The sequence below is a fragment of the Argentina silus genome (genome assembly GCF_951799395.1).
Source record: "Argentina silus genome assembly, chromosome: X".
In the NCBI taxonomy this organism is placed as follows: Eukaryota; Metazoa; Chordata; class Actinopteri; order Argentiniformes; family Argentinidae; genus Argentina; species Argentina silus.
The window spans coordinates 2,335,073-2,360,549 of record NC_139653.1 but is presented as its reverse complement, the minus strand read 5'-3'; the positions used below and the strand labels follow the sequence as shown (position 1 = coordinate 2,360,549).

The window sequence follows — 25,477 nt, the reverse complement described above, 5'->3', positions numbered from 1 at the left end:
AAAAACGCTACCAAAATACCTCATAAGTGTAGGATATTTTTAAATTTCTCTGCCTCATGAGGAGCGAGGATAATGAAAGTTAACAAAAGTAAGAAGTATAGGTAGAGTCGTATTTTTTTTACTGATATAGATTTAGTTTATGAATTAATATGTGATTAAAACTGGTCATTCTGTTCCCAAATCAGTAACAGAGTTACTCATTCAAATCGGTAACGGGATTGAATTGGCTACATTCACTTATTGTACAGGTTGTGCAGAACCTAAAATGTTTCTTCAGCTGTCCCTGTGGGAGAGCCCTTTTAGGAACCCTTTTGGATTCCATGTAGAACCCTTTATACAGAGGGTTCTACTTAAAATAGTTCCAAAAGGGTTCTTCCACAGGGACAGCTGAAAAACTGTGGGAAATCATACAGTAGTAGTTACAATCAACACCCTCATCTCATGCTCCAATAAATGGAGACTTCTTTGTTGTTGAGTACAGTGGGGAAAGCAAAGCCAGCAAATCACACACGTGTAGGACAAGTGACTTCCATTGAGAATGATGACATGCATGTTGCACACTACTACAAAAAGGACATGAAGGGAATTATCTTCATCACTAATGACTCACTGACACATATGGTGTGGTGTCCCAAAGACAGATTCTTAGGATCCCTCACACACCGGTTGCAGACAATAAAGAATATGTTGCAGAGGCTATCTGAGGCAAATTAGAAGCAGATTGGGTGTCTACAGTATGTGTATTTTATTTTTTCAAAATCATTTTGCTGTCAAAAGTGTACGCTATTTTCTTTTGGTATGATGAAGAATAAGACATTGAAAACCATAAATGTCATTGATTTCAATCACATTAAATGAAGAGTTTCAAAGGCAGATTTATGTTTCTTATGTTTTACGAGTTTTTATCAATTTTTCTTTTTAATGTTACATATAAGTTGATTAAAAATAATACACTATTACCTTAATGGGTCTGTCAATTGTATACTTCTATCTTTGTGTGTCCCTATTGTAGCTACATCATCATGTACGGAATGACATTCAAATCCAGAAATTATGCATTTCTGTAAGGCACCTTTTAGTCATTCTGTTACCAGATGTAAATCCACTTCACTTACACTTGGAGCTCAACAACCAAAACAGATATTTTCAAAGTTATCATATGACAGCTAACACCCCATTCTTTCTGCAGACATATTTGAATCTTAATTTGGAGCAGATATTTAAGAGTTTTGGGGAAACGTGGTTACACAAAAAACCCAGGGAGATTTTAGGGTAATTCCGTTACCGAACATTGAAGCTGCACAGTTCTTAAAGTAAATGTGTTTTTTTCTGTTGGAATTGTTAGAAGTAGTCCCTGTGCATCGAGTTGTATAGCTTGTTAAACTTTGCTACTAACTTTTTGTTTGACATACGTTTGAAAGTGAATAATTGAGTCCCACAGTTATTCTGGTACTGTGGAATTGCTGTGTCTTTCAGTGTGATCATTACAGCCTACTCTATGTGAGTGCCTGGGTTGTGTTGAAAAAAGTGGCTAATCAAATTCAAGCTTTTAACCCAGTGGCCCTGTGGCATTCTGCTTGGATATGACATCATCAGAGCCTCCTGTCAGCACCTCGACCCAGACAGCTCAGCTCACGCCACCTCTTCAATACTGTCTCAAGTGCAAGAGCAACGAGAGAAAATGGCCGCACATGGCATGTCCTTCACAGCTTATCTTATTCTTACGTCTATTCATATTAGTAATGAACTGACAAGAACAACTGACAAGGTCTTTACAGCAGGTATTTGAAGGTGAAAGAAAATAAAAGGCGTCAGGCATTATTGAAAGGACAAGGAATCCATCATGTATTCTTGCATAGAAGAGAGATAAAGGGTGCATTATGTTAGAAATTATTTTACAGTATTCATGAAGCTGAATAGTGATACATTATTTGATAAGCTTACAAGTCCAGGCCTGAAAAGATGCAACCCTTAATTAATTTTTCAACCAAAAATGATGCAATGGGGCTCGGTAAATGTGACCACTCAGATTCTGCAGTCATGACAGCAGTGGGAAGCTCGTTCCACCAGGACAGTGAAAAGCCGTGATTGAGTAGCACGGCTGCTGCATCCACGTAGAGGCAGCGCTGCCAGGCAGCCAGCTGAGGTAGAAGAGCGGAGTTATCCGGCAGGGGTTTGGGGCTGACCATTGCTTGCAAGTAGGGAGGGGCTGTTCCTTTTGCCACCTGGTAGGCGAGCACCAGGGTCTTGAATCTGATGTGAGCTGCTACCGGGAGCCAGTGGAGGGTGCGAAGGAGGGGGGTGACATGGGAGAATTTGGGGAGATTGAACACCAGATGGGCGGCAGCATTCTGTATGAGCTGCAGAGGCCTGATGGCGGAGATGGGGAGCCCGGCCAAGAGTACGTTGCAGTAGTCAAAGCGAGAGATCACAAGTGTTTGGACCAAGAGTTGTGCTGCTTCTTTGGTGAGGAATGGACGTATCCTTCTGATGTTGTAGAGGAAGAATCTACAGGAGCGTGCTGTCGCTGTGATGTTCGCCACACAGGATAAGTGGTTGTCAAGGATCACCCCAAGGTTCTTGGCTGTCCGGGAGGAGGTCACAGTAGAGTTCTCTACTGTGATGGAGAAGTTTTGGAGAGGGCAGGCTTTCCCCGGGGGGAAGAGCAGCTCAGTCTTGTTCAGGTTGAGCTTGAAGTGGTGGGCTGACATCCAAGCGGAAATGTCTGCAAGACACGCAGAGACATGTGTTGCCACCTGTGAGTCAGAAGGGGGGAAAGAGAGAAAAAGTCGAGTGTCATCTGCGTAGCAGTGGTAGGAGAAACCATGTGAAGAAATTACCGAGCCAAGAGATTTGGTCACCTGGTAAGAGAGATCGGCCTGGTAGGATGTTACCAGAAGAGTGCAGAGCCAGAGATGCCCAGTTCTGAGAGGGTGGAGCGAAGGATTGTGTGGTTTACTGTGTCGAATGCAGCAGACAGGTCCAGAAGAATGAGAACAGAGGAGAGGGAGGAAGCTTGAGCAGGGTGAGGATAAGAAGGAGAGAAGGGATACCGGTCTGTAGTTATGGACAGCAGACGAGTCGAGAGTTGGTTTCTTGAGAAGAGGCTTGACTCTGGCTGTCTTAAAGGCAGCTGGGGCAGATCCTGTGGATAGAGAGGAATTGATTATGGTGGTAAGGAACAGAAGGAGGTCTTTGGAGATGGATTGGAGAAAGGGGGAGGGGATAGGATCGAGGGGGCAGGTGGTTGCCCGCTTGGATGTGACCAGTTTTAGAATATCAACAGGGGAGAGGGGGGGAAAGCTGATAAACCAGAGACCGAGTGTAACACAGTGGGTTTGGAAGGAGAGGTAGCAGTGTTGGCGAGGTAGAGAGAAAGAGCTGCTAATGTCATTAACCTTCTTTTCAAAGTAGGTGACAAAGTCATCTGCAGACAGGGAGGAGGGAGGAGGGGAGGAGGTGGGTTGAGGAGTGAGGAAAATGTGGAGAACAGTATTATGACATGACACATATTATGAATGACTTATAACATAATGTTATCTACATATTACTGTTCCCAAGAAATGTGATATGTTGGTTTTTGATGTGGCCATAAGACAAAATATACATTTAATTGTTGCTGGAATTTACCGCTCGCCCACTGCCTTGGTGGATGCTGTTGGTACCATCCTTGGTATTCCACAAAACTTTCAGATCTCCTTTTGCTGAGAAACCAGGTCTGGGCCAAAACTATTAATGGACTGAGTGGCTTATTGGCAGATTTTCAGACTGTGCTATCTTGGATTCTGCTGGTGGTCCTAGTAAATTTTGGAAAACAGTTCATGCTCTGAAGTGTGGAAATACCTCTTCCTCCCTACCTAGGCAAGTTTTGCCTCATTACTGAGAAAAATAAGATATGTGATGCTTTAATCAGCATTTTATCTCGGCAGGCTTTTAGTATAAGAAAACTGTGGTTTGGCTGACCATGGTCAGTCAGTCGACTGTGCTTCCATCTCCCAGCCTCCAGTTGGCTCAATTACTAGCAAATCTTTGTTTTCATTTCAACCATTGTCTACTTGTCATGTGCTTGTTGCCCTGCTTAAAATTGACTGAAAAATCTAATGGGGCTGATCTGCTTGATCCAGATCTATTGCAGTTGTTGACATATATTTATAATCTGACTATTACCTCAGGTGTTATCCCCAACTATCTTGCCTCTCCAAAGTATTAGAGTCTCTTTCAAAAACATTGTGCTGCCTTATTTATAGTCCTTTCCATTCAATACGGTCGGCCATTACTTACTCATTTAGAGTTTGTCAGGAATAGGCCTGGATCAGGTGGTTTGAAAATGATTTGTACATGTGTGTATTTACGTGATGGTGTTGAATCAGGTTTTCTGGACATAACAAAGGGTGTCCAGAAAACAAGAATCGATTCATGGTCCAGTCCCATTTACATTAACAATATTGGGTTATCTTTAAATAATTGTCTATTGTGGTGAGGTAGAGAGAAATTGTGCTATTGTCCCCACTATTGACCAGGCTCTTTCTGAGCTACAGTCTGCTTGTCCTACAGAAAGCATTTGTTGAACTGAAATTGATACTTAATGCAGGAAAAATCAAGTATATGTCATTTTCCAAATCACAGAAATGTATCTGATGATTTATGTATATGTACTTTGGGTGGTGCCCCCATTGAATGTGTCCCCGCTTATAAATATCTGGGCATTTGGTTTGACAAAGACTTGATGTTTAGAAAACATACAGAGGAGCTTGTTAAAAAGGTAAGATTTAAGGTGGGCTTTTTTATAGGAATAGATCTTGCCTTTCCCAGATCAAGGACAACAGTCACCCCATTCATGCCCTGTTTTCTCTGCTTCCATCTGGCAGACGGTATCGGAGCATCCAGTCCCGGACCAACAGGTTTCGAAATAGCTTTTACCCCCAGGCCAATAGACTGTTGAATTGACACTCCCTGCCTGGAGTATAATCTACAAAAAACATTACAGTTGTTTTTTCTGGTGCCACTCTGGCAATTTAATTTTGTATTTAATTTTTTATTTCACCTTTATTTAACCAGGAAAAGACTATTGAGACACAAAGTCTCTTTTGCAAGAGAGATCTGGCCAATAATGCAACAGCAGTCAATACAACATTACAACATTTAAAACATACAATACAATCAGCATAACATGATCCGGCCTGTAGAAAACATTTAAACTCCTCCTGAACATCGTTTTGCATTAGAGTTTTAAACTTATTTAGGGGCACCAGTACATTTAGGTGAAGCATACCTTGCAGACTATTCCATGCCCCTGGTGCACAATATGAAAAGGCAGTCTTGCCTAACTCGGTAAAGGCCCTGGGGACTTTAAGAAGCACCCATCTAGAAGAACGTGACTGCTTATGGTGAAGGAGAGCAGGCTACAGAGGTATAGGGGGAGGTTACGCTGAAGGGTTTTGTAAATGAACACATACCAATGTAGCTGTCTGCCATATATATAATATATGATATAAGGTACAATGGTGGGTTAGTGACTTGGCATTTGTAACAAAGTGCAAGGACGCACTTTGGAGTCAAAAAATGTTGCTTGAGAACCTATTTGGTGAAGAATGTCACTTGATACATCTTGATAACATATAATGTGGTTGTATGTAGTTTTATTAAATTCTAGATTTTATTGTGTTGTATTTTTTGTATTTATATTGTGGCCAGGGTGCACCTGCAAAAGAGGCCAGTGTGTTTCCACAGTATAAATAAAGGTTAAATAAAATACTTCTCAAGAGTTAATAGGTATATAATACAGTATATCATGAATTGAAATTAGTATTGAACAGCAGAACAAATCCCGGATTGTGCCTTTACCTTCAAAACCTAATCTGGAAATCAATGTTTATTGCCTAAAACTGACCGAGCATGTTAAGCAAATAAATATAGATCCTAAACCAACAACTCACGTTTCAAGACAACATTTAATGTAAAAATAAACACCAAACTGTAGTTCCCTTTAAGCAGTTTAGATAAAGCTTTTTAACATAGAGCCTTACACATTGAGTTTTAAAAGCAAAGCCAAGATGAGTGCGATACATCACATATTGCTACCCAGATAAGATCCATTCTACAGTGAACTCTTTACACCAGGTAGGGCAAATGTTGACCCTACAGCCACACCAGGGGAGGCTGGTGGAGGTAGAAATTGGAGGACGGGCTCATCGTAATGCATGGATTTCCACCTACACCAGCCTCCCCTGAGCCCTACAGAATCACAACCAGCAAATCTGTCAACACATATTCTACACAGCAAATATACTGTAAATATAACATCTATTCAAGACATAATAAATGGTATACTGTATAACTAGTTTTCACTGTAGAAACAGTAAACAGTGCTTTTAGAGATATAATAGAGCTAGAACACTTTCTCCACATTGCAGAGATTTGAGGCAGCATGAAACGGAGCAGATACAATGTCTGGCACCAATCAACACCTACAAAGGCAAAAGACGGCCCATTAAACTCAATGTTGCAAAACGTCCCATGTCACAAAAACCTCCCTATCAAAGGCCTACATTCATGGAGATGAAGGGCGGGCGGCTCTCCTTTTTTGGAGAATGTCCCACTTCTTTGGCCATCTAAGCTCTCATTCATGCCATGAGGCAGCATAGTGAGCATCAAGACTGGAGCTGAGAGAGAGATAGGGGACAGAGAGAGAGAGAGAGAGAGAGAGAGAGAGAGAGAGAGAGAGAGAGAGAGAGAGAGAGGGACGGTTGGGAGAGAGAGAGGGTTGGGGTAGAGAGAGAGAGAGAGAGAGAGAGAGAGAGAGAGAGAGAGAGAGAGAAAGGGTTGGGAGAGAGAGAGGGAGGGTTGGGAGGGAGAGAGGGAGAAAAAGGGTTGGGAGAGAGAGAGGCCTTCTTTCTTCCTCCCTCTTTCTCAACTGCATCCAGCTGGCCAACTGCCCAGAGACACAGCACAGGGCAGCAGCCTGACAACAGCTGTGGTCGGCCCAGAGTTTAGAGCACCCCTCAGAATGCACCAATACACACACATTCGCACAACACACACACACACACACACACACACACACACACACATCACTTTTTAATGTAAGGTCTGTTTTACAAAAAGTTAATAAATTGAAATTCAGTTTACCTCCCCTATAGATAAGTGGAAGGTATGTAAAATATCAATACCATTAGACCTATTCAGCAAGAAATCCAATTTGAGTCTCAGTAAAATCACATAATAATTTACACTTATGCCGAGCATACACTACATGACTTTCAAAATCCTAACATCGCTAAGCCTCTCACATTAAATGACCGTTTTTCCTGTATTTTTTTCTTGCTAATGTAGTGGTGGTCACACTAAACGATGTTGCACACGATGTGACACACTACACAATTCTTCACTTGTTGGTGAGGATTCTCAATACCACGCTGTCTTGCTCATTGGCAACTGCTGATCACCGTTCTCAAAACTTGTCGTTGCACATCTCACACTACAAGAGCATTGTAGATTGTGTGCCGATAAAATCGGGTGCTCAGGTTTTCCTCCAGATACATGACTAAATCCCAATATTTACGTTTCCACTGTATACTAACCATGTCTGACCATGAATGACGTTGATCTGTATCTTCAGGATCACATTTCAAGAGCCGTCGTCAGGTAATCACGACAACAATGCCAAAGTGGAGAGTCGCGGTGAGTGACATCCTATCATCTTCCACTAGAAGTACATTTAAAAAAATAAAAGAAATGTATGGTCATTCCTTTACCAAACTTACCTACACAGTTCTTAAAGTAAATGTGCTTTTTTATTTTCAGTTGGAATTGTTAGTAGTCCTTGTGCATAGAGTTGTATGGTTTGTTAAACTTTGCTATCAAGAGTTTTTGTTTGAAAGTGAAAAATTTAGTCCCAGCATCATTCTGTTACTGTTGAATTGCCATCTTTCTACTGAAGGGATAAAGGCAGAGGCACAGATTTAAAAATGCTTCAGACTGTGATCAATCTATAGATTCTGCAGCTCATAGTGATTCTGCAGATCAGACAGAAATACACTTCCACTGCACTTGAATCGTAACCTGATTACGAGTGAATCGTAACCCGATTACTACAGAACACCACTGGTGTTAATATGATCAGCATAGTAGAACTCCACATGCTAGATGGACACTTAGAAAATGACATTGAAGACAAGTAATCTGAACTCTATAGTATTCATGCCCGGTTATTTGAATTATATGTATAGATCAGGGCAAATAAATCTGAAATCTATTAGTATATGATGTCATTTGTGATTTATATGGTTTAAGGACCAAATAATATTGAAAATGATATGCCTATCTGTTGTGTATGCCAAGTAATATGAATGATAAAACACTCTCTCAGGAGAGGAGCGGAGGGGAGAGGACCCATGAATGCCCTCTTGTGAATGAGTGTCCCTCTGTTGTGGTATCTGGTATCCTCTCAACAGAGCAGAGGAGAGGCTGGGACATCTGTTGTGTAGTAAAATAAACAGAACCCACCACAGGCTCCCAAGTCCCGCTATAAACCCTTTAGAAGGAGCAGGCCTTGTTCCTGATCAGGCTGAGGATGAATCAGTGTGACACATTGACAGAACCACATCAGCTGCCTCTGGAGGTCTTTAAACACAGGCTGTGATTGGTCCGAACCATGTAGCAGCAGTTTACTAGACTCTATGCTATCAATTGTCACACATACAGTCATGAGAAAAAGTTAGGACACCCCCCAAAATATTAAGTTATTCTCTTAAAAATATGGACATATCAATATGTTATCTTCTTTCTAACAATGTCTATAGATAAAGGGGATGTAATTGAACAAAAAACTATGAAAATGTAACTTTGTAATCATTTATTTAACGAAAAATTAACAATAATGCCAATTCCTACTGAGGAAAAAGTTAGGACACCCTATGCCCTAATAGCTAGTATTGCCCCCCTTGGCTGAAATAACCTCAATTAGACGTTTCTTATAACTGTCTACAGGTCTCTGACATCAATTGGGAGAAGGTTTTTCCCACTCCTCCTTGCAGAATTCTTTCAGCTGTGTGATGTTCGAGGGGTGTCTTGCATGCACAGCCAGTTTCAAATCAATCCACAGCATCTCAATAAGATTAAGATCCGGGCTTTGACTTGACCATTCCAGAACTCTCAATTTATTTTTCTTGAGCCATTCCTTGGTAGATTTACTGGAATGTTTTGGGTCATTGTCATGTTGCATGGTCCACATCTGCTTCAGCTTCAACTTTCGAACAGATGGTCTCACATTTTCCTCAAGCACCCTCTGATACAATACAAAATTCATAGTGGATTCTATGATGGTGAGCTGACCAGGCCCTGCTGCAGAAAAGCAGCCCCAAACCATGACATTTCCACCCCCATGCTTCACAGTTGGTATGAGGTTCTTGTTCTCAAATGCTGTCTTGGTTTTGCGCCAAACATGTCTACTCTTACTGTGCCCAAATAGTTCAACTTTGGATTCATCTGTCCAAAGCACATTGTTCCAGAAGTTCTGGTCTTTCTCTAGGTGTTCTCTGGCAAACTTTAGTCTTGCCCTGATGTTTTTTTTTGACAGCAGGGGTTTCCTCCTTGCACACCTCCCATGTAATGCAAACTTGTTCAGTCTCTTTCTTATGGTGGATGCATGTACTTTGACATCAATTGTGGCAAGAGATACCTGTAGGTCTCGTGATGACATTCTGGGATTGTTGGAGACTTCTTTAAGCATCTTTCGGTCAGCTCTTAGGCTGAACTTGCTTGGGCGGCCTGACCTGGCCATGTTGGTGGTGGTTTTAAATGTTCTCCACTTGTAAATTATTTTCCGGACAGTGGAATGGCCAATTTCGAATAGTTTGGAGATCTTTTTATATCCCTTCCCAGACTCATATGCATCTACAATTTTTCTTCTGAAGGCCTCAGAGAGCTCTTTTGATCTCGCCATGGTGATGCAACTCACTTCAACAATCAAGAGCAAACCAAACTAAATATCTGAGGCTTAAATAGGACAGGCTCCTCCAAAATCCTCTGTAACGATGTTCTAATCATTTGCACCTGATGTGGTGCTCTTTATTATAATTTTAGGCATTTTAAGTGGAACTAAATGTGGGGGTGTCCTAACTTTTTCCTCACAAGAAGATTGCATTTCTATTAATTACATTTTACCAATCATTTTTTAAATAATTTGTTTCAGTTGTATTTGTTTAGTTATATTACCTCAATTTTTCAATATTGTTCAAATGAATATCAAATGTCCATATGTTTGAATATGTTGAAGAAGACAAAGGTTTTCATAGGGTGTCCTAATTTTTTCTCATGACTGTATACCCCTTTCACAATATATCGTCAATTAGCAATGCTTATTTTCAGCACAACATTTTGAATTGTCATTCAGTGACACCACCCCAGGCTTTTCACCCTTGCATGGTGTGAAAAGAGTATGAGTATCCATCTGACATCTATCAGTTCCCTATGGTTAGGCTATGCAGTTCACCTTTCCCAAATGTGTGAACATGAACATCAGCACATGAAAATGGCATGTATACCAAGCTTTAACAAAGAAGAGAAAATTACTATTACAACAAGGATTCATATGGAACAATGGCGAGAGAGAGAGGTTTGAAAGAAAGGAAGAGTGGTTCCTTATGAGGGCAGAGCGTTTAGTTCAGACTGAGGAAATTCCTCAAACCCCTCCAAAGAACAATGGGCTTCCTTCCTGTCTGACTGCCTTGGAGACCCAGATAACAACAAAAACCCTCCGAAATAGTGTCTGGTAATAATAACACAATTCACTTACACACAAAACCGATAAAAATAGCTGACCATTGTGCATAATATTTCAGATATGTCATGTTCAAAAGCATGCTTTGACAACAACATCTGTGTGTCAATAATATGCAAGCTCATGCCCAATTCATAATCCATTGTGTCATCGTCATCATGACCAATGTTTATCAGTGCTTGCATGCTATCATCAAGTTCAGTGGCCATGTCAATCAAAACAGCCTCTGTGTTTAAGATCTAGTCCCATGCTTCCCTTGGCCCAGATGTGTTTCAGGCAGAGTTAAGCTGAATTATTTAGAACACATAGTACACATAGTAGAATAAATAAAGGGTAAAATTATAAACCTGCTACCAAATATTATCCCATAGAATGCATATGCCATATCTCATAATCGATTGGGCTTCCTGATCATAGTCTGTTCGTTTATTTATTTTTGGGAGATTTGCTGTTTTATACAAAGTTCTATCTAGCGCTGCAATGAGAGAGGGGGAGTGTCACCATGTTCATTGGTCTTGTATTCGCTCCCGCTCCGCTCTCCCAGAGTGAGAGCTCCAGCGCCAGGTGGGCTTAAGGACTGTGTGGTCTAATGAGATAAGATATCAATTAACATCATATCACGTACCATATAATCAACATTCAAGATCCGGAGGTAAAGAATCAGTATAAAAGGCTCCATAATGTATCTTTAAGTTGTCAAGTTCTCCTACATGCTTACTGATTTCTTCTGTTTAAAGTGAGGTAACTATCAATGAGCAACAAATACAGTCAAGGTGCTGACTAACTATCTGTCATTGAGACACATGTCCCAAACACATTTTGTGGATAGATTTATTGCAGTGGTATGTGGAAGAGCTTGTATCTGAACCAGAATAGGAGTGGGGAAGGCACTGAAACTGAGAACTACACTAGAGTACACAAACAAACTTATTATTTACAGCACATACTTGAAATACCACAGAAAAATCTGAAACCAATTACCTACTACAAAACAGTATATTTTCCCTGTGGAGAATGTTAGCAGGCTATGTTTGACATAGGACAAAAAGACAGACATGCATATAGTGTTTATAATATCTACGGGAAGAGGGCCCCATGAGTAATCTCAGAGATAACAGCTGTTTTTGTGTTTTATTCTCAAAGCCTCCTATTCTACAATTCAATGGCATGCGAGTGAGTAGTACCTCCCTCATCCTGTGCCTCCCCCCAAGAGTAAACTCAGACAATATCTTGGACATGACATAATGCTGAGCATGGAACTTCTTCTCCCTTTTCCTCTGTTTCTCTTTACCAAATTAAAATAATAAAAATACAGCTCATCGAGAGTGTGGATGATCTTAAAGCAGAATTTTACTAAAAAATAGCTTTTTTTGCATAGCTCTCATCAGCCCACCATTTGTGCATCCAAACATCATAGATATCTTAGTTGTGAGCTCAGATTTACTTCCTGGAATAGTCTCATAGAGGTCTATTATGATTTCCTGCACTCCACACTTTTTACACACTTCTGGCTCCACACTTCCCAAGATTTGATATTCCCATTTTGAAAAGATACGCGCATATCTCGCCAAATAGGCATCCCAGACTTTACACACTCATCTACTCATTTACTCATCTATGATTTCTCTTTGCCTGAGGAATGCCTATGTCCTATGGCTATAAGACCTTTATTTTGAAGGCGTGTATCTATGATATTCATGAGACTCACCCCTCAACAATGGTGTGTACTGGGCTGTGGTGGTCTGTCTGTCTGACCTCGGGACAGGGGCCACTGTGGTGTTCTTTCTGCCAGCTCACCTGCTCCCTCCCTCAGATTCTTAAACAGAGACGTTAATGGCCGGAGCTGTAAATCACCCTTGTCTGGAAACTGCAGCCCCCCTCCCCCCACTCCACCATCACTGCCCTGTCAACCAACCCCCCATCCAACACCTCCTATGCATTTTACAGATGGGCGTCAATGGGTGCAAGCAAGGCAATTTGCTTCAATACACTTAAGTCAATGGAAAAGGTAACACTATGGTAGGATAAAACAGAAGGGTCTTGTGTGGAGGCTGTATACTGTGTTTAATATGATGAAAGGTTCATTCCTTCTGTAGCTGCTGCAGTTGTCACACAGCTGGTGTTGTGCTGTCAAGAATCCCCTTCTTACGTCACCAAGGTAACAACAATGTGATGGTAGTAACAACTTGGTACTGTAGGAACCTAGAACATATTTTACTGGTTTATATTCAGGGATGTAGTGGTAAAAAACAGTAAAAAACCCTGAACTCCATGGATTTAATAGGTGGGTAAATGCTAATGCAGATAACATCATTGACCTAGCAGAAAAGATGGGTCAACTCTATTCACCTAAATAAAAAAGTTTACTGGTGTAAAAAACGGTTAACATTAATGTAAAAACGGCCTTGTGCGTGAAAAGTGATCTTGCACTGATATTATAGTGATATTTGTTTTCCACTGCCTACCTCATGATGTGCTGGGCTACATTCCATCGAGGTACTACTGTATCATCGTATCAGTCCTTTTCAAATTAGACTCTCAGCTAATTTTTTTTTACATTGGTGATGTGGCCACTGTAAAATCCCTCTTTATGTTAGGTTACTTTATGATTATAAGAACAGAGGTCGAAGTGTCTGAAACTTTACAGTTTACTTTAAATTGTTCACAGGGCTTCATAGCACAACTGTTAGCTCAGGGTAAAACATGGGACTGGAATACTGCTGTACATTGGCTATACTGTATATAGTATATTACTGTATAAATACAGAGACTGGGATAATGTTCTCTCTCACACACACACACACACACACACACACACACACGCACATGCGCGCACACACACACCACTTGGCTGTATTCACATGTGAGGGAATAAGCATAAACTTGGATATAGAACAGCTGGGCAGAGAACTCGGGCAATTGCCCAATGATGTGGAAGCTCAACAGACCAAGGGGAAAACCTAGGATTCACATTGGGGCTAGAATCACTCAACTTGCCTAGATTTCAGACTATACTGTACTGTCTCATTGTTGAGAATGCATCCACTACAATGCTCTTGGGCTGATCAAAAAGCTTCCAGATGGTTAGAGCCAGAGATGTATCTACATTTAGTACTGGTGAGGGTGATGATTAGTCACTACTCATTGTAGATTGTATGAGGCAGGCCAATGTGTAGAACCTGTGTGGCTAAGTATTGGAAAGAGGAAGCATGTTGTCTTTGTTTAGCTCTATACTACAACAGTTTGGTCAAAGTAGAGATTCTCAGCTTTAATTCAATGTTTTTTTTCAGATTTGGATTCACCACTTATAAAGTATAAACATTTTTAAACATACTCCCCCTATTTCAGGGCTCCAAAAGTATACGAAAAATAATAAAATGTTTTGTGTTTTTTCTTAATTATAGTGAACATTCTTCGGTCATCCACTGTAGAAGTCTTCCTTGGCCAACCATCCCATTTGGGATTGCTGAGTTCACTAGTGCTTTCTTTCTTTTTAAATGATGTTACAAACTGTTGATTTTGATATGTAAGGTTTTGGCTGTTTCTGTTTTCTCATATTTCAGGCTCATAATGGCTTCCTTGACTTTCATTGTCTCATGTTGACAGACACCAATAGCAGACTCCAACAGCAAATGCAAAGCCTAGAATCAATACTTGATATTGACAGCTCTTTTATCAATCGAGAATTGCTTGAATGTTTTTTGTCATTGCTGGGATTTGTAATCAATTCACTATAATGGGAATTTGAGACATTGATCAGTAATAATCAGCACTCCTGATGAGAAATGGTCCTTTATAGCTGAGTGTCAATTTGTCATGTCCACACTTTTTTACCATGCATAATTACCTGACCAAATACTACTACAAATACTACTGGTCCTCTGCTCTGACCGCACCCTGGATACTATGGAGATTCTATTGTCCCAGTATGCTGCACTAGCTCAAATTCGCGTGAATCGATTCCACAGTGACTGTGACAGCTGCGACCTCTGTGTCAGTGCTGAGCTGTTTGTTTTTACATTGTGATTGGTGGGCTCTTAGCAGACGAAGCAGCTTCCAGCATTAGGCCACCCATTACTCACTTCTTCCAAAGAAGGAGGGGTCATGCCTTTGAAGGGGCAATATGTGTCCATAACTACTGTTCAACTGAGGAAAATTGAGGGACATAATCTCAATTGGTTCTGTGGTATTGCAAGGTTGTCAATGTATTTCACCCTGATATAAAAAGGACCCTGATGTCAAAAGGAGCCTGATGTCATAGGCCTGCGTTCTTAAAGACTCAAGAGTGTGACATCAATCCCCCGGGAAAGGGCTCTATACGGAAACGCACACAGCAATGTGTGGGCATTATGCCCCCTAAATGAACAAAGAGCCCTTCATCAGCAACCTCAAAGTGTCACTGTGGTGAGAAACAAGCGTGCATTGTAACTTAATTCAGAGATAGTTTGCCTGCTAACTCCATGAAACATGACTTAATGTTTTTTTTTGTAGGCCTATCATGAATGAATCAATTTATTCATGCAGGTACCCTTGTCTTAAATGCACCCCGCACCTTGATACTTTTAAAAAAATATTGTATTTTTCACTTCCAAGAAGTCATGTTTCTATCTGCTAACCTCCACAAGTAGTTTATGGATCTCCATGTGAAACGTGAGGACCAAGTTAGGCCATTGGATAAGGTGACCCAACCCAAGTCAAGTTCAGTTCGTTCAAGTTCAACCATCAAGTTCATTGTATCATGTTAGTAACATAACATCCACATATTGGCAATGGCAATATACTGTCGGCAAATACCAGAGTTTTTTTGGTGCTTTGGTGCTACGAGATGACAGACTGAAAGTGACAGGAGGTTCTCTGTTCACTTCAACTTCTCTGCGGGACATCACCAGCGGGACATCATTATAGGCGGGACAAAGGAGGCGTGAAGAAGAGTTTGTTGTTTTTTGTCTTAGATAAGCACGTCCCACTGAAAAGCACATTGTGTTTCTAGCCACCATCCCGTCACAGGCTGTATGCTGTACGTTATACAGGAGGAACGATGACGCATAATATGGGCATTATGTTAGGCAAGGAAAACGAAAGGAAAAAGACTAAGCTGAAAACACTGACGAACTAAAATGCGAATGCTGAGTAGAGGAATCGCAATATAGCCTATCCTTAGCCTACTTTAACACGCATCTGTTCAATACGTCTAAATGTAATGTTATTACCGTAATTGAGAAGAGCAAACAGTTTACAGGACTAAGTTTCAGCCTCATTGCTGCGTTACCTGGTATGATGATGAGGCACGGAGCCTTTTGCTGCATTGAGTCAAATTTCCCATGAGACTGAACCATGTGACCAAACTCTGCACCGTTATGGACGACAAACTCAAATGCGCGCTTACTTTTCCCGGCTCTCGGCTCAACGAAAAGGGCGTTAGTCATGAGTAGACATCCTGCATGTACTCAGTTAGCAAGCTCGAACAAAAACATATTCAACAGAGTGACATAGGCCTGGGTATCTTATAATTATATGTTGTATAGGAGTTCTCCACAGGGTATGTGATGGTTTCACCCACATTGCGGCAGAGTGAATCTGACCACGCTTTCCAAGAATAGCCCCACGTTGAAGCTTTGTAGTGGACCTAAGTGTGAAGTGCAGTTAATATGATCCGAAAATATCGCTTACGAATACCTCTGCACCAGATCGACTTGAACCCAGAATGAATGTGGTAAATGCGTCTCACAGGCGAAATACAAAACGCCTCTTTGCGCACTGATGGAATGAACGCACCTAATCTGTGACATTATCAGTACGTACATGACGAGGGCTGTTTGTAGGCTACATCAAAATTGCAAGAGGGTTAGAAAAATGCATTTTACCTGCTATTACGTTGTCTGTTGCAGATTCCTTGTCAGTCATCGTATCCCGTTGCGTTATCGTCCCTCGAGCCTCCCCTATACACCTAATGCAATGAGAATGCAATTTTTCCTTGTTTACTTTGCAGTCTGTATCATTAGAGGGATATCAAAAACTCACTCGGATTATTCCCCTTAAACCTCTTCTCCAATATCTTCGCTTCCTTTATAGGTTACTTGCTACGAATGGCGCGCTAAAAAAGCACATTTAAAAGAATGCTATACGTGATGGACTCTTTCAGCCGAAGTATTGTAATCGAGTTTGGCCGATCTACACCTCCAGAAAAAGCAAGTCTTGTACCCCAGGCTGCTATACTTTCCGATTGTTAGGTAGCCCTCTGTCCCGCCCCTCCAGTCAGCTCACACGGCTGTTCTGGCAGGAATGTAGCCCATTCCACAGCAGACGTCTACAGTTGGGGCTGCAAGGCTGCAGCTCTACATCATGACCTAAGATCCTGCTATTCTGCGTTTTCCGGTGACATGTCATTAATCTTCTTTTTTTAATCCTCTCTGTTTGCAAATAAGAAACCCCAAAATCTGAAAAATGGTAGCCTACTCAGGTTTACCTCACATGCCCACCCCATCTTTTTTGTATTCTTTTTTTTTTTTTATCCTGAATCTATGAACTAGTAAAAAAAAAATTAAAACAAAATTCCTTCTTCTAGCATTGTGACTGCCTATGGCCCCTGGTCCGAGCATTGATTACTTTATCTTATGATGACTGATGGATAGATGATTGTTGTAAGTCGCTTTGGATGAAGGCGTCTGCTAAATGCCATAAATGTAAATGTAATGTAAATGTAAGTCTACAAACTGATCATCACAAAAGAAAACCCATACACAATATTTAGGCACTGTTGGCGTCAACTTTAAATACAATTATAAATATATATATAATTTTACTTGGCCCATTTGGTGTGTTGTTATATTTATTTTACTGTTTTTGTTGTAACTCTTTTCACAATTTCAAAGAGTCTTTTTAAACAAACCTGTGGGAACCAAAGGGTTACTTAATTCAGTTGTGTTGAAAGTAAAGTAATGTTCAATGTGGAAATACACAGGCTTCAAAAAAGTTTCACAGTTGTGTAATTGCATAGTGTTATCAACATTTCAAGTTTGACTTATTCACTGAAAGACTAGTTTGGTAGCCTGAATGCAGTAACTCAGCTGTACACTCATTTCAGATAATCCTGATTAGTTACAATAAGTACATGTAATTACAGTAATACATTGCAATTGCAAAACGTAATGTAGTCTACAATATGCTGAATGTAATGTAGTCTACAGTATGCCCCATTCTGCTCTCGTGCTGTGACCTTGACACTCCAATTCAATGTAACTAGAATTCCCCATTAAGACTGTTCCGTTCCACCTCAGTAAGTAGGTGACTTTACCCAGGTGAAGAAAAAGGTCAGTTAGAAGCTAAAAGGTCAGTTAGAAGTTTGCAAGACTCCTCCGTCCACTCATAAATTGAATGTCGCAAGTTACTCAAAAAGCAGTCTTCTGTTTTTTTTTCTTGCAGACGTTGTGAAGGTTTTATTTAAGAGCATTATATCCTGGCCAAATTCAAATGGAATAAAAAAACAAATAGCAGAGAAACACTAAAGCCAGCCACAATGAGACGATCGTGGCACCTCTACTTTGTGTGGTTGTGGTACAAAGCTTACTCTCAATGCCAGTACGATCATGTCACACTGTTTAAATATGGTGGAGTGTAAAACTTAGCTGTCTTTAAGCCTTGTCCCTTGAACATGTGATGGGTGTTTTTGCACACTCACTGGCCACTTTATTAGGTACAACTGTTCAACTGCTCGGTAACGCAAATATCTAATCAGCCAATCACATGGCAGCAACTCAATGCATTTAGGCATGTAGACATGGTCAAGACGATCTGCTGAATTTCAAACCGAGCATCAGAATGGGGAAGAAAGGTGATTTAAGTGACTTTGAACGTGGCATGGTTGTTGGTGCCAGACGGGCTGGTCTGAGTATTTCAGAAACTACTGGAATTTTCACGCACAACCATCTCTAGGGTTTACAGAGAATGGTCCGAAAAAGAGAAAATATCCAGTGAGCGGCAGTTCTCTGGGCGAAAATGCCTTGTTGATGCCAGAGGTCAGAGGAGAATGGCCAGACTGGTTCGAGATGATAGAAAGGCAACAGTAACTCAAATAACCACTCGTTACAACCAAGGTATGCAGAAGGCCATCTCTGAACGCACAACATGTCGAACCTTGAAGCAGATGGGCTACAAAAAGGGGTCCAACCCAGTACTAGCAAGGTGTACCTAATAAAGTGGCCGGTGAGTGTATGTGTGAACCAGCTGTCCAGTCACCTGACTGGATATTCAGTTATCATGGTAACCTGTGTAAAAAAGAAGAACAAATAAAAGCGAGCCACATCTTCAGCATCTCAACCACTGGTCTCAATCTTGTGTGCTCAAAAGATCAGCTCCTTACCCCATCTAGTGGTCACTTGCTGTCTGACCCCATCAAAATCAATGTTATAGGTCGGGCTCCCAACTATATTTTCGACATGATGTATATCTTATTGACCTGTTCACATTTGTTTTGTTCTTTCAAAGGAAAAGTCACAGTCACTGTCTGGTTTTGGTGTCCTGGTGTATTTTGTTCATTTCATGCAGTCATTAGCCTGTTTCTCTAAATAACACACTCTGGCCGGGTCATGGAATGATTAATGTAGTGATTTGTTGAATACGTGGTTTTTTTGTATTATGCCTCATATCTACACATATCTAATCTGAGACTCCACTTAACTCTCTGGCACCCTTCAGGTCGGAACCACTGTTTAGGTCATGTAGAGAGATGACAACTTTTCATATGCGTTCACATATACTCTCTGACAATACCTTAATATTCATGTTACATGGCCTCATATTGAAATAGTGGTACTTTAATATCTTAGTTGACACATGAAGGAAACTTCCAACCCTATGGAATCTGATAGATAATTCATGTTTGCTGACTCTTTAAGAGGCAATCTGGGATTGGTACATCAGCTTTTGGGCTGTTAAATAAAGGATATATAGCCATTGATTCTTGAAGAATATAACTTATACATGCCTTGTGAGCTTATACATGCCTCGTGAGCTTAGTTCAACTGACCCAAAATATTAGCTTATTTTACTCCATTGTTTGTAAACAATGTCATTGTAAACAAACACTTTATAGCTTCAAAACATGGTTTAAAACTACCATTTTGATCTCATGGATGGTCAGTCCTTGCATCCATAGCTCTGTCTATGAATTAGAAAGTGGTTGCATTTCCCCAGCCCCATCCCTCAGCTGTTTACCAAAGAAGTGGCAGGGTGACCGCTTTGTTGTTGTTTTAATCCCAAATTGCCCCTTTAAAGGACTATGATTAATATCTGACATTATAGAGCTGTAAGATTTTTAAACTGGATTGTATTTGTTTGGCATTCACTTTCCAAGTTATACATATATACTTGAAGCGTAGTGGAGTGTCTCCAAAAGCAGGGTTTTCACCTTTTGTTTTTACAGCAGGCATTAATGAGACTAGCACTATAGAAACAGTGCTGGAATCACAGTGATGGTTCTTAAGAGCCATAAAAAGTGTATATTGGTTGTGGGGACAAGAGGTCTTTGACAAAACAAATAAAGGGCCTGGATGAATTGGGCAAAGTGGTTAGATTCATGTTCCCCCCACTAATGATGTTACTACTGGTTGTTTCTTGTTGCAGTCTTGCAGGGTTATTATCATCAATGTATATCCACCTAAATGGAAAATGAATTTGAAAGACCCCAGTGTAAGATTTTCAAGGATGGTAAACATACAAAATATCTGTAATTATCCCACTGAGGGGAAGGTTCTGTTTGCAGTTTGCAGATGTGATGTATTCATGACTGCTCTTTGCCATTAGCTTGCCTCTTTGTTTCCATTCCAAGGTCTATTCATTACCAATTTCACACCATGCTACAGTGTGTAAGAGTTTTAGAACATCAATATCACAGTAGGCAGGAAGTAAATTATATTGTGTATACTGGGACTGGAGTAGAATATTAGTAGATTTCATCATAGATTGTGTGTTTGCTGACATGCCTAGCACACGCAACCCTTTCATTGTAAATGCTGTGCTAATAACGGTAAATGTGGATGTGGTCATAAAGGTCCGTGTTAAGTCTACTAATAATATCCTTAGAGTGATCAAGAAGGTCAGTTAGAAGTGTGCAAGACTTTCCACTCATCGTAAATTGAATGTCGCAAGTTATTCAAAAAGCAGCCTTCTGGTTTTTTTTTGCATACATTGTGAAGCTTTTATTAAGCTTGGCGTAATTGGATGGCTGCACTCTGTATGGCTCCCTGCCTGGAGTGTAAACGACCATAACAAACCACATCAAATAATCCAGCATGCTCTCCTCCTTCAAACGATCCCTCAAAACCCACCTTTTTAAACTTGCTTTTAATCTTTAACTATTTTTATTGTTGTTTTTACTGACTGTGCTTTTGTTTTACTTTTTATTTATCTATATATTATTGTTCTCCATGGAATGTAGTGTCTTTGAGCACAGAGAAAAGCACTATACAAAGTAAATGCATTATTATTATTATTATTATTATTATTATTATTATTATTATAACATACAAATAACAATATGGCAGGGAGACCATGGCTTATCAAACCCCAAATGCAACTGAACCATCCAATCACCAGTGACCTTATGTGTAATGATGTGATGTGTATGTGTCCAGCTGATGTAACAGCCCTTGGTGGCACTTTGGCTTCTTGACTCTAAGCTCGTCAGCACCCATGCAAAGCAGATACTAACTACGTTATCTGGTACATGGGAATATTCTACTTTGTGATCTATGTGTTTACAGTGAATCCATCACTGCTTTCCTGCACATGTTTAAGGATTGACCAAGGGATGTCAAGAAACCACCTCATGGTTCTGCTCAGATCACAGAGCACATCTGCGACCCACCATGGATGATTATCAAGATCTGCCTGGTTCTACTTTAACTATGCAATCAATACCCAGCCACCACCTGCTTAAGTGATCATTGCACTTCATCACAGACTCTGTATCATGCATTTCATGCTGCCTGTATGCAGGCTGTTAATGGCTGCACACAATCGCACACGTCTCCATACCATAGATTAAGGTACTCAACACTTTTTGTGCTTGACATTCTTTTGAATTTCATTTACTTTAACATTCTCATGAAGCTGAGGACCATTGACCCATCTTTATCAGGATAGTCGTCAACACCTCTGAGGTTGATGCATCTGAGAAGGCAGCGCCGATGCAGAATCAGTGAGGTGTGTTTATTTATGAAGACAGTCCACAACATTGGCACAAGAGCCGGAAATGTGCAGCAAACCAGTATCTGGTCATAGGTTTGTCCTCCTCAGTGACGAACAGTGGTTCAGTAGGCATCGTCTGTGGTCGACATTGCAAATATTTTCAAGTCAGAGAGTGTGAGATCATAGAAAGGATTGAAGATATTAACACCAGTAGTGTATTCACCACACCTAGAACCCATTCTTCGCCGGGGCAGGAATATCTATATCCAGCATTTGACGAAAACTGAACAAGTCATCATGATCGACAATCATGGGGGAAAGGATCTCCCGGCGAAAAAAAATATTGGGAAGGAGCCCGTGGGCACAATCGGAAATTTCAAACTACACCGAACCCTCTGCCCTGGTGAGTTTGGTGGAACCTCTTTGGTTTCCTTGTCAAAAAAGCACAGTTTAACTATGGTGGAGTGTAAAACTGCTTTGTCCCTTGAACATGTGATGGATGTTTTTGCATACGTGTGAACCAGCTGTCCTGTCACCTGACGGAAAAGTGCCGTGTCAGAGCCGATGTTAGCTTCATCAATGCACACGTAGAAAGAAACTGTATAAGATATTGCGTAATTATAGCTGCAAATTAGAATTCTGTTACGTTGAGTCTGTCGAGGTCATATCCAGTGTTTAGGGCTGAGTTAAGAGAGGTGCAGAGGCGCAGAGGCGCAGTTCAGGATCCACCTTGGCCCAGACTGGCAGCCCACTGCAAGAGCTTAGCAGACTTCTCTGTCTTCACCCCAACCTTGTAGTTCAGCAGAGAGCTAGTGCCCACATGCAGCAGCAGCAGCAGCAGCAGGGGCTGTGCCAGGGTGAACATTGTGAGTAGGTAGGTGCAATGGAGGTAAAAATCAGTAGGACGGGCTCATTGCAATGCATGGAATGGAATGAGGATTGGTATTTTGATACAATGAGCCCGTCCTCTGATTTCTGCATCCACAAGCCTCCCCTGTTGGGTAGGGAGGTAGCAGAGATCAGTCAGTTGAATTTAAATTCAGGAAAAACATTAAAATTACAATTCAATGATCGCAAATAGTATTTATTTCCAATAATTACACAATAGACTGAAAATGAGAAGCTGTTCACATCAAATGTTTTTCCATTTTTTTCCAGAACTGTCTCCTCTTTTAGATCAGGCCTGGCAGAGGACCGGAAGTCTCCCCATCCGCCTCGCTCCCCCCTCTGCAGCTCCACTCCAAGATGCTTTTGGCCACTCAGCAGCTCTTCATCTGGCCCGAGGTGTCTGATGATTGATATAGGATTCTTATTCTCCAATCAACTGTTTTTGTCAACATATTCTTCTCTTGACGTTTTTTGTTGATGTCTTGACCTGTACTCTTTGCCTTAAAGCTCTTCCCTATAGCGTCCTGAACAGACCACAAAAGCCAGTCCACAACAGTCAAATCAAGTAGAAGAAGAAGATGTTTCAAGTCTTGCCCTGCTCTTTGACATGATCAATTTCATTACCTCAGATCAGAGAGGGAAACTATCACTAACTTTGAAATGTCAATAGAGTTGATATGTAGGGTAATTCAGCCAATAAGATAGATACAGTTATGGCACTGTTATATCTATATGGATTCAGCCATTTCTGACTGCATCTAACTCCAGTCCACCCAAGCTATTTAACTAATGAACTCCTGACCAATCTGGCTGACTTGTGATCATGTTTCTGGAAACATATGTCCATCCTAGAGTTCATATAATTTTAATAGGCAGCCAGCTACATCCAATCATACTAGACAGCAATGAAATGACAACTAGTGGCTATAGTACTGATTACTAAACGTATTACGTATGTAAACAAAATAACATATTAAGGGTTTGATTGAATTCTAGATGTACAGTATATTCTCTTGGATCTTATCTAAAACAAATGAATTACTTGTTTGAAAGGCTGTTGGGCTATAATATTTCAATAAGTAGACTACATGTTAATAGAGTCAAACAGTTTGAAAATGGTTGCTTTGTCATGCTAATTATTATTACCATTACCAACTATTATCTTATTAGAAAACACGGATCTGAAACCACCACCTTCCTAGTCCACAAGAGGGGAGTGTCGAGTAAAGAATCTCGTATTGCCCTTGGCGCTGTGATGTCCAAGAGAACACGAGCAGGAAGCCCAACAAAATCATGGAAAACATTTAGGCTCTGGAAAACATACCTATATCATACTGATCGGATTGCAGAGGGGATTTCTGTTCATCTCAGTGTCATTGTTTAAACTTACAGTACTTGATGAAATAATTGTATTGAAACCACCTTTTGAGCATTGGTTGGCTGTATATATTTCCCAGCAAACATTTCGACGTCGATTGGCTGTTGAAATCGCGTCCATCTCGGACGTCGGAAGACCTGCCAATAAAGGGCCCAAAGTGAAAGTTTGCTGACATCTGTTAAGGTCGTTGACCTTAATTCTACCCCCCCCCCCCCCCCCCCCCCCCCCCCCCCCCCCACTATCTTTTTGTAATCTAATATACTGCCACTACTCTTCTATCTGTACTCCACCACCACACACATTTGCATCAACACAATGAAAAAAACAGTCTATCTTCAAGTCAATCCAATCCAAGTTTTAACCATAACATGATTTTTACAAATTATTTCTGGAATCAATGGGTCTGCGAACTAAAACCTGCGGGGATCAAACAAGCAGTACGTTTTAGCAGGAAGAAGATGTAACCGCCATAAAGGATTCATGTTGTAAAGGCAAACAAATATTATTTATCTGCTGTATGTCAGTGGATGTAGTCGCACTATCCGTCGTAAGACAATGCCAGGCATGCTGGTAAGTAGTTCCCACTAGACATGTCCATTAAATACTTTTAAACCGTTTTGGGAGTATATGTATCTAATTACAGCATCTGTCTAAATTCATCGATATGCCTTTACATTGTTAAAATGCATTGTTTTGTAAGTAGAGCCCGTTCCGTGTCTTTCGAAGAGGCATTCTGAATGTCGACATTTGGGCCTAAAAGGAGCCCGGCCAGCGCAGACCCATATAGGGCGATATTTCGTCATCTTTACAGGATTTTCAGCCCAGGCCTATTTGACGGTGGAGTGCCATTTCTGTGGCGCCATATCTTCTCAATGTGAAGATGGCTACAACTCCTATGAAGCCAGAGGACAGCCATAGGCCTTCACATTCTAAACGTTTTATTGAATGGTTATTGATCTTTTTTTTTTTTTTTGGACTGTTTTAGGCGTAATCGTTTTTCATATTTCGACACATTTTGTCGCCTAATATAAGTTACAATTCCAATGTAGGCTGCCTCTCAACATTGAAATCATATTGCATTTACAATGTCACTTTCCGCACCAAGCAAAAAGTAGCCTAATTGGGGTAACAGGTATACTGGGGCTACCTACACCAAAAGGTCTGTCGAGAGACACATATGTTGGCCGATGTGAGAACAGGGTGAACGCGAAAAGATGAGCTTATAAAGTGTGACCAAATCATGC

The 25,477-nt window shown here is 40.8% G+C and overlaps 1 protein-coding gene across 1 annotated transcript in view; it reads right to left on the bottom strand.

Moving 5' to 3' along the window:
• hspa12a (heat shock protein 12A) overlaps nt 1-16,684 on the bottom strand; it is a gene marked incomplete at its 5' end in the record, with an annotated part of 42,833 nt that extends 26,149 nt beyond the window's left edge. Inside the window, one exon of the mRNA XM_083696114.1 lies at nt 16,645-16,684. Within this exon, the coding sequence (XP_083552240.1) occupies nt 16,645-16,684 (40 nt within the window). The remainder of the gene's footprint in view (nt 1-16,644) is intronic.
• Nucleotides 16,685-25,477: the final 8,793 nt, after the last annotated feature.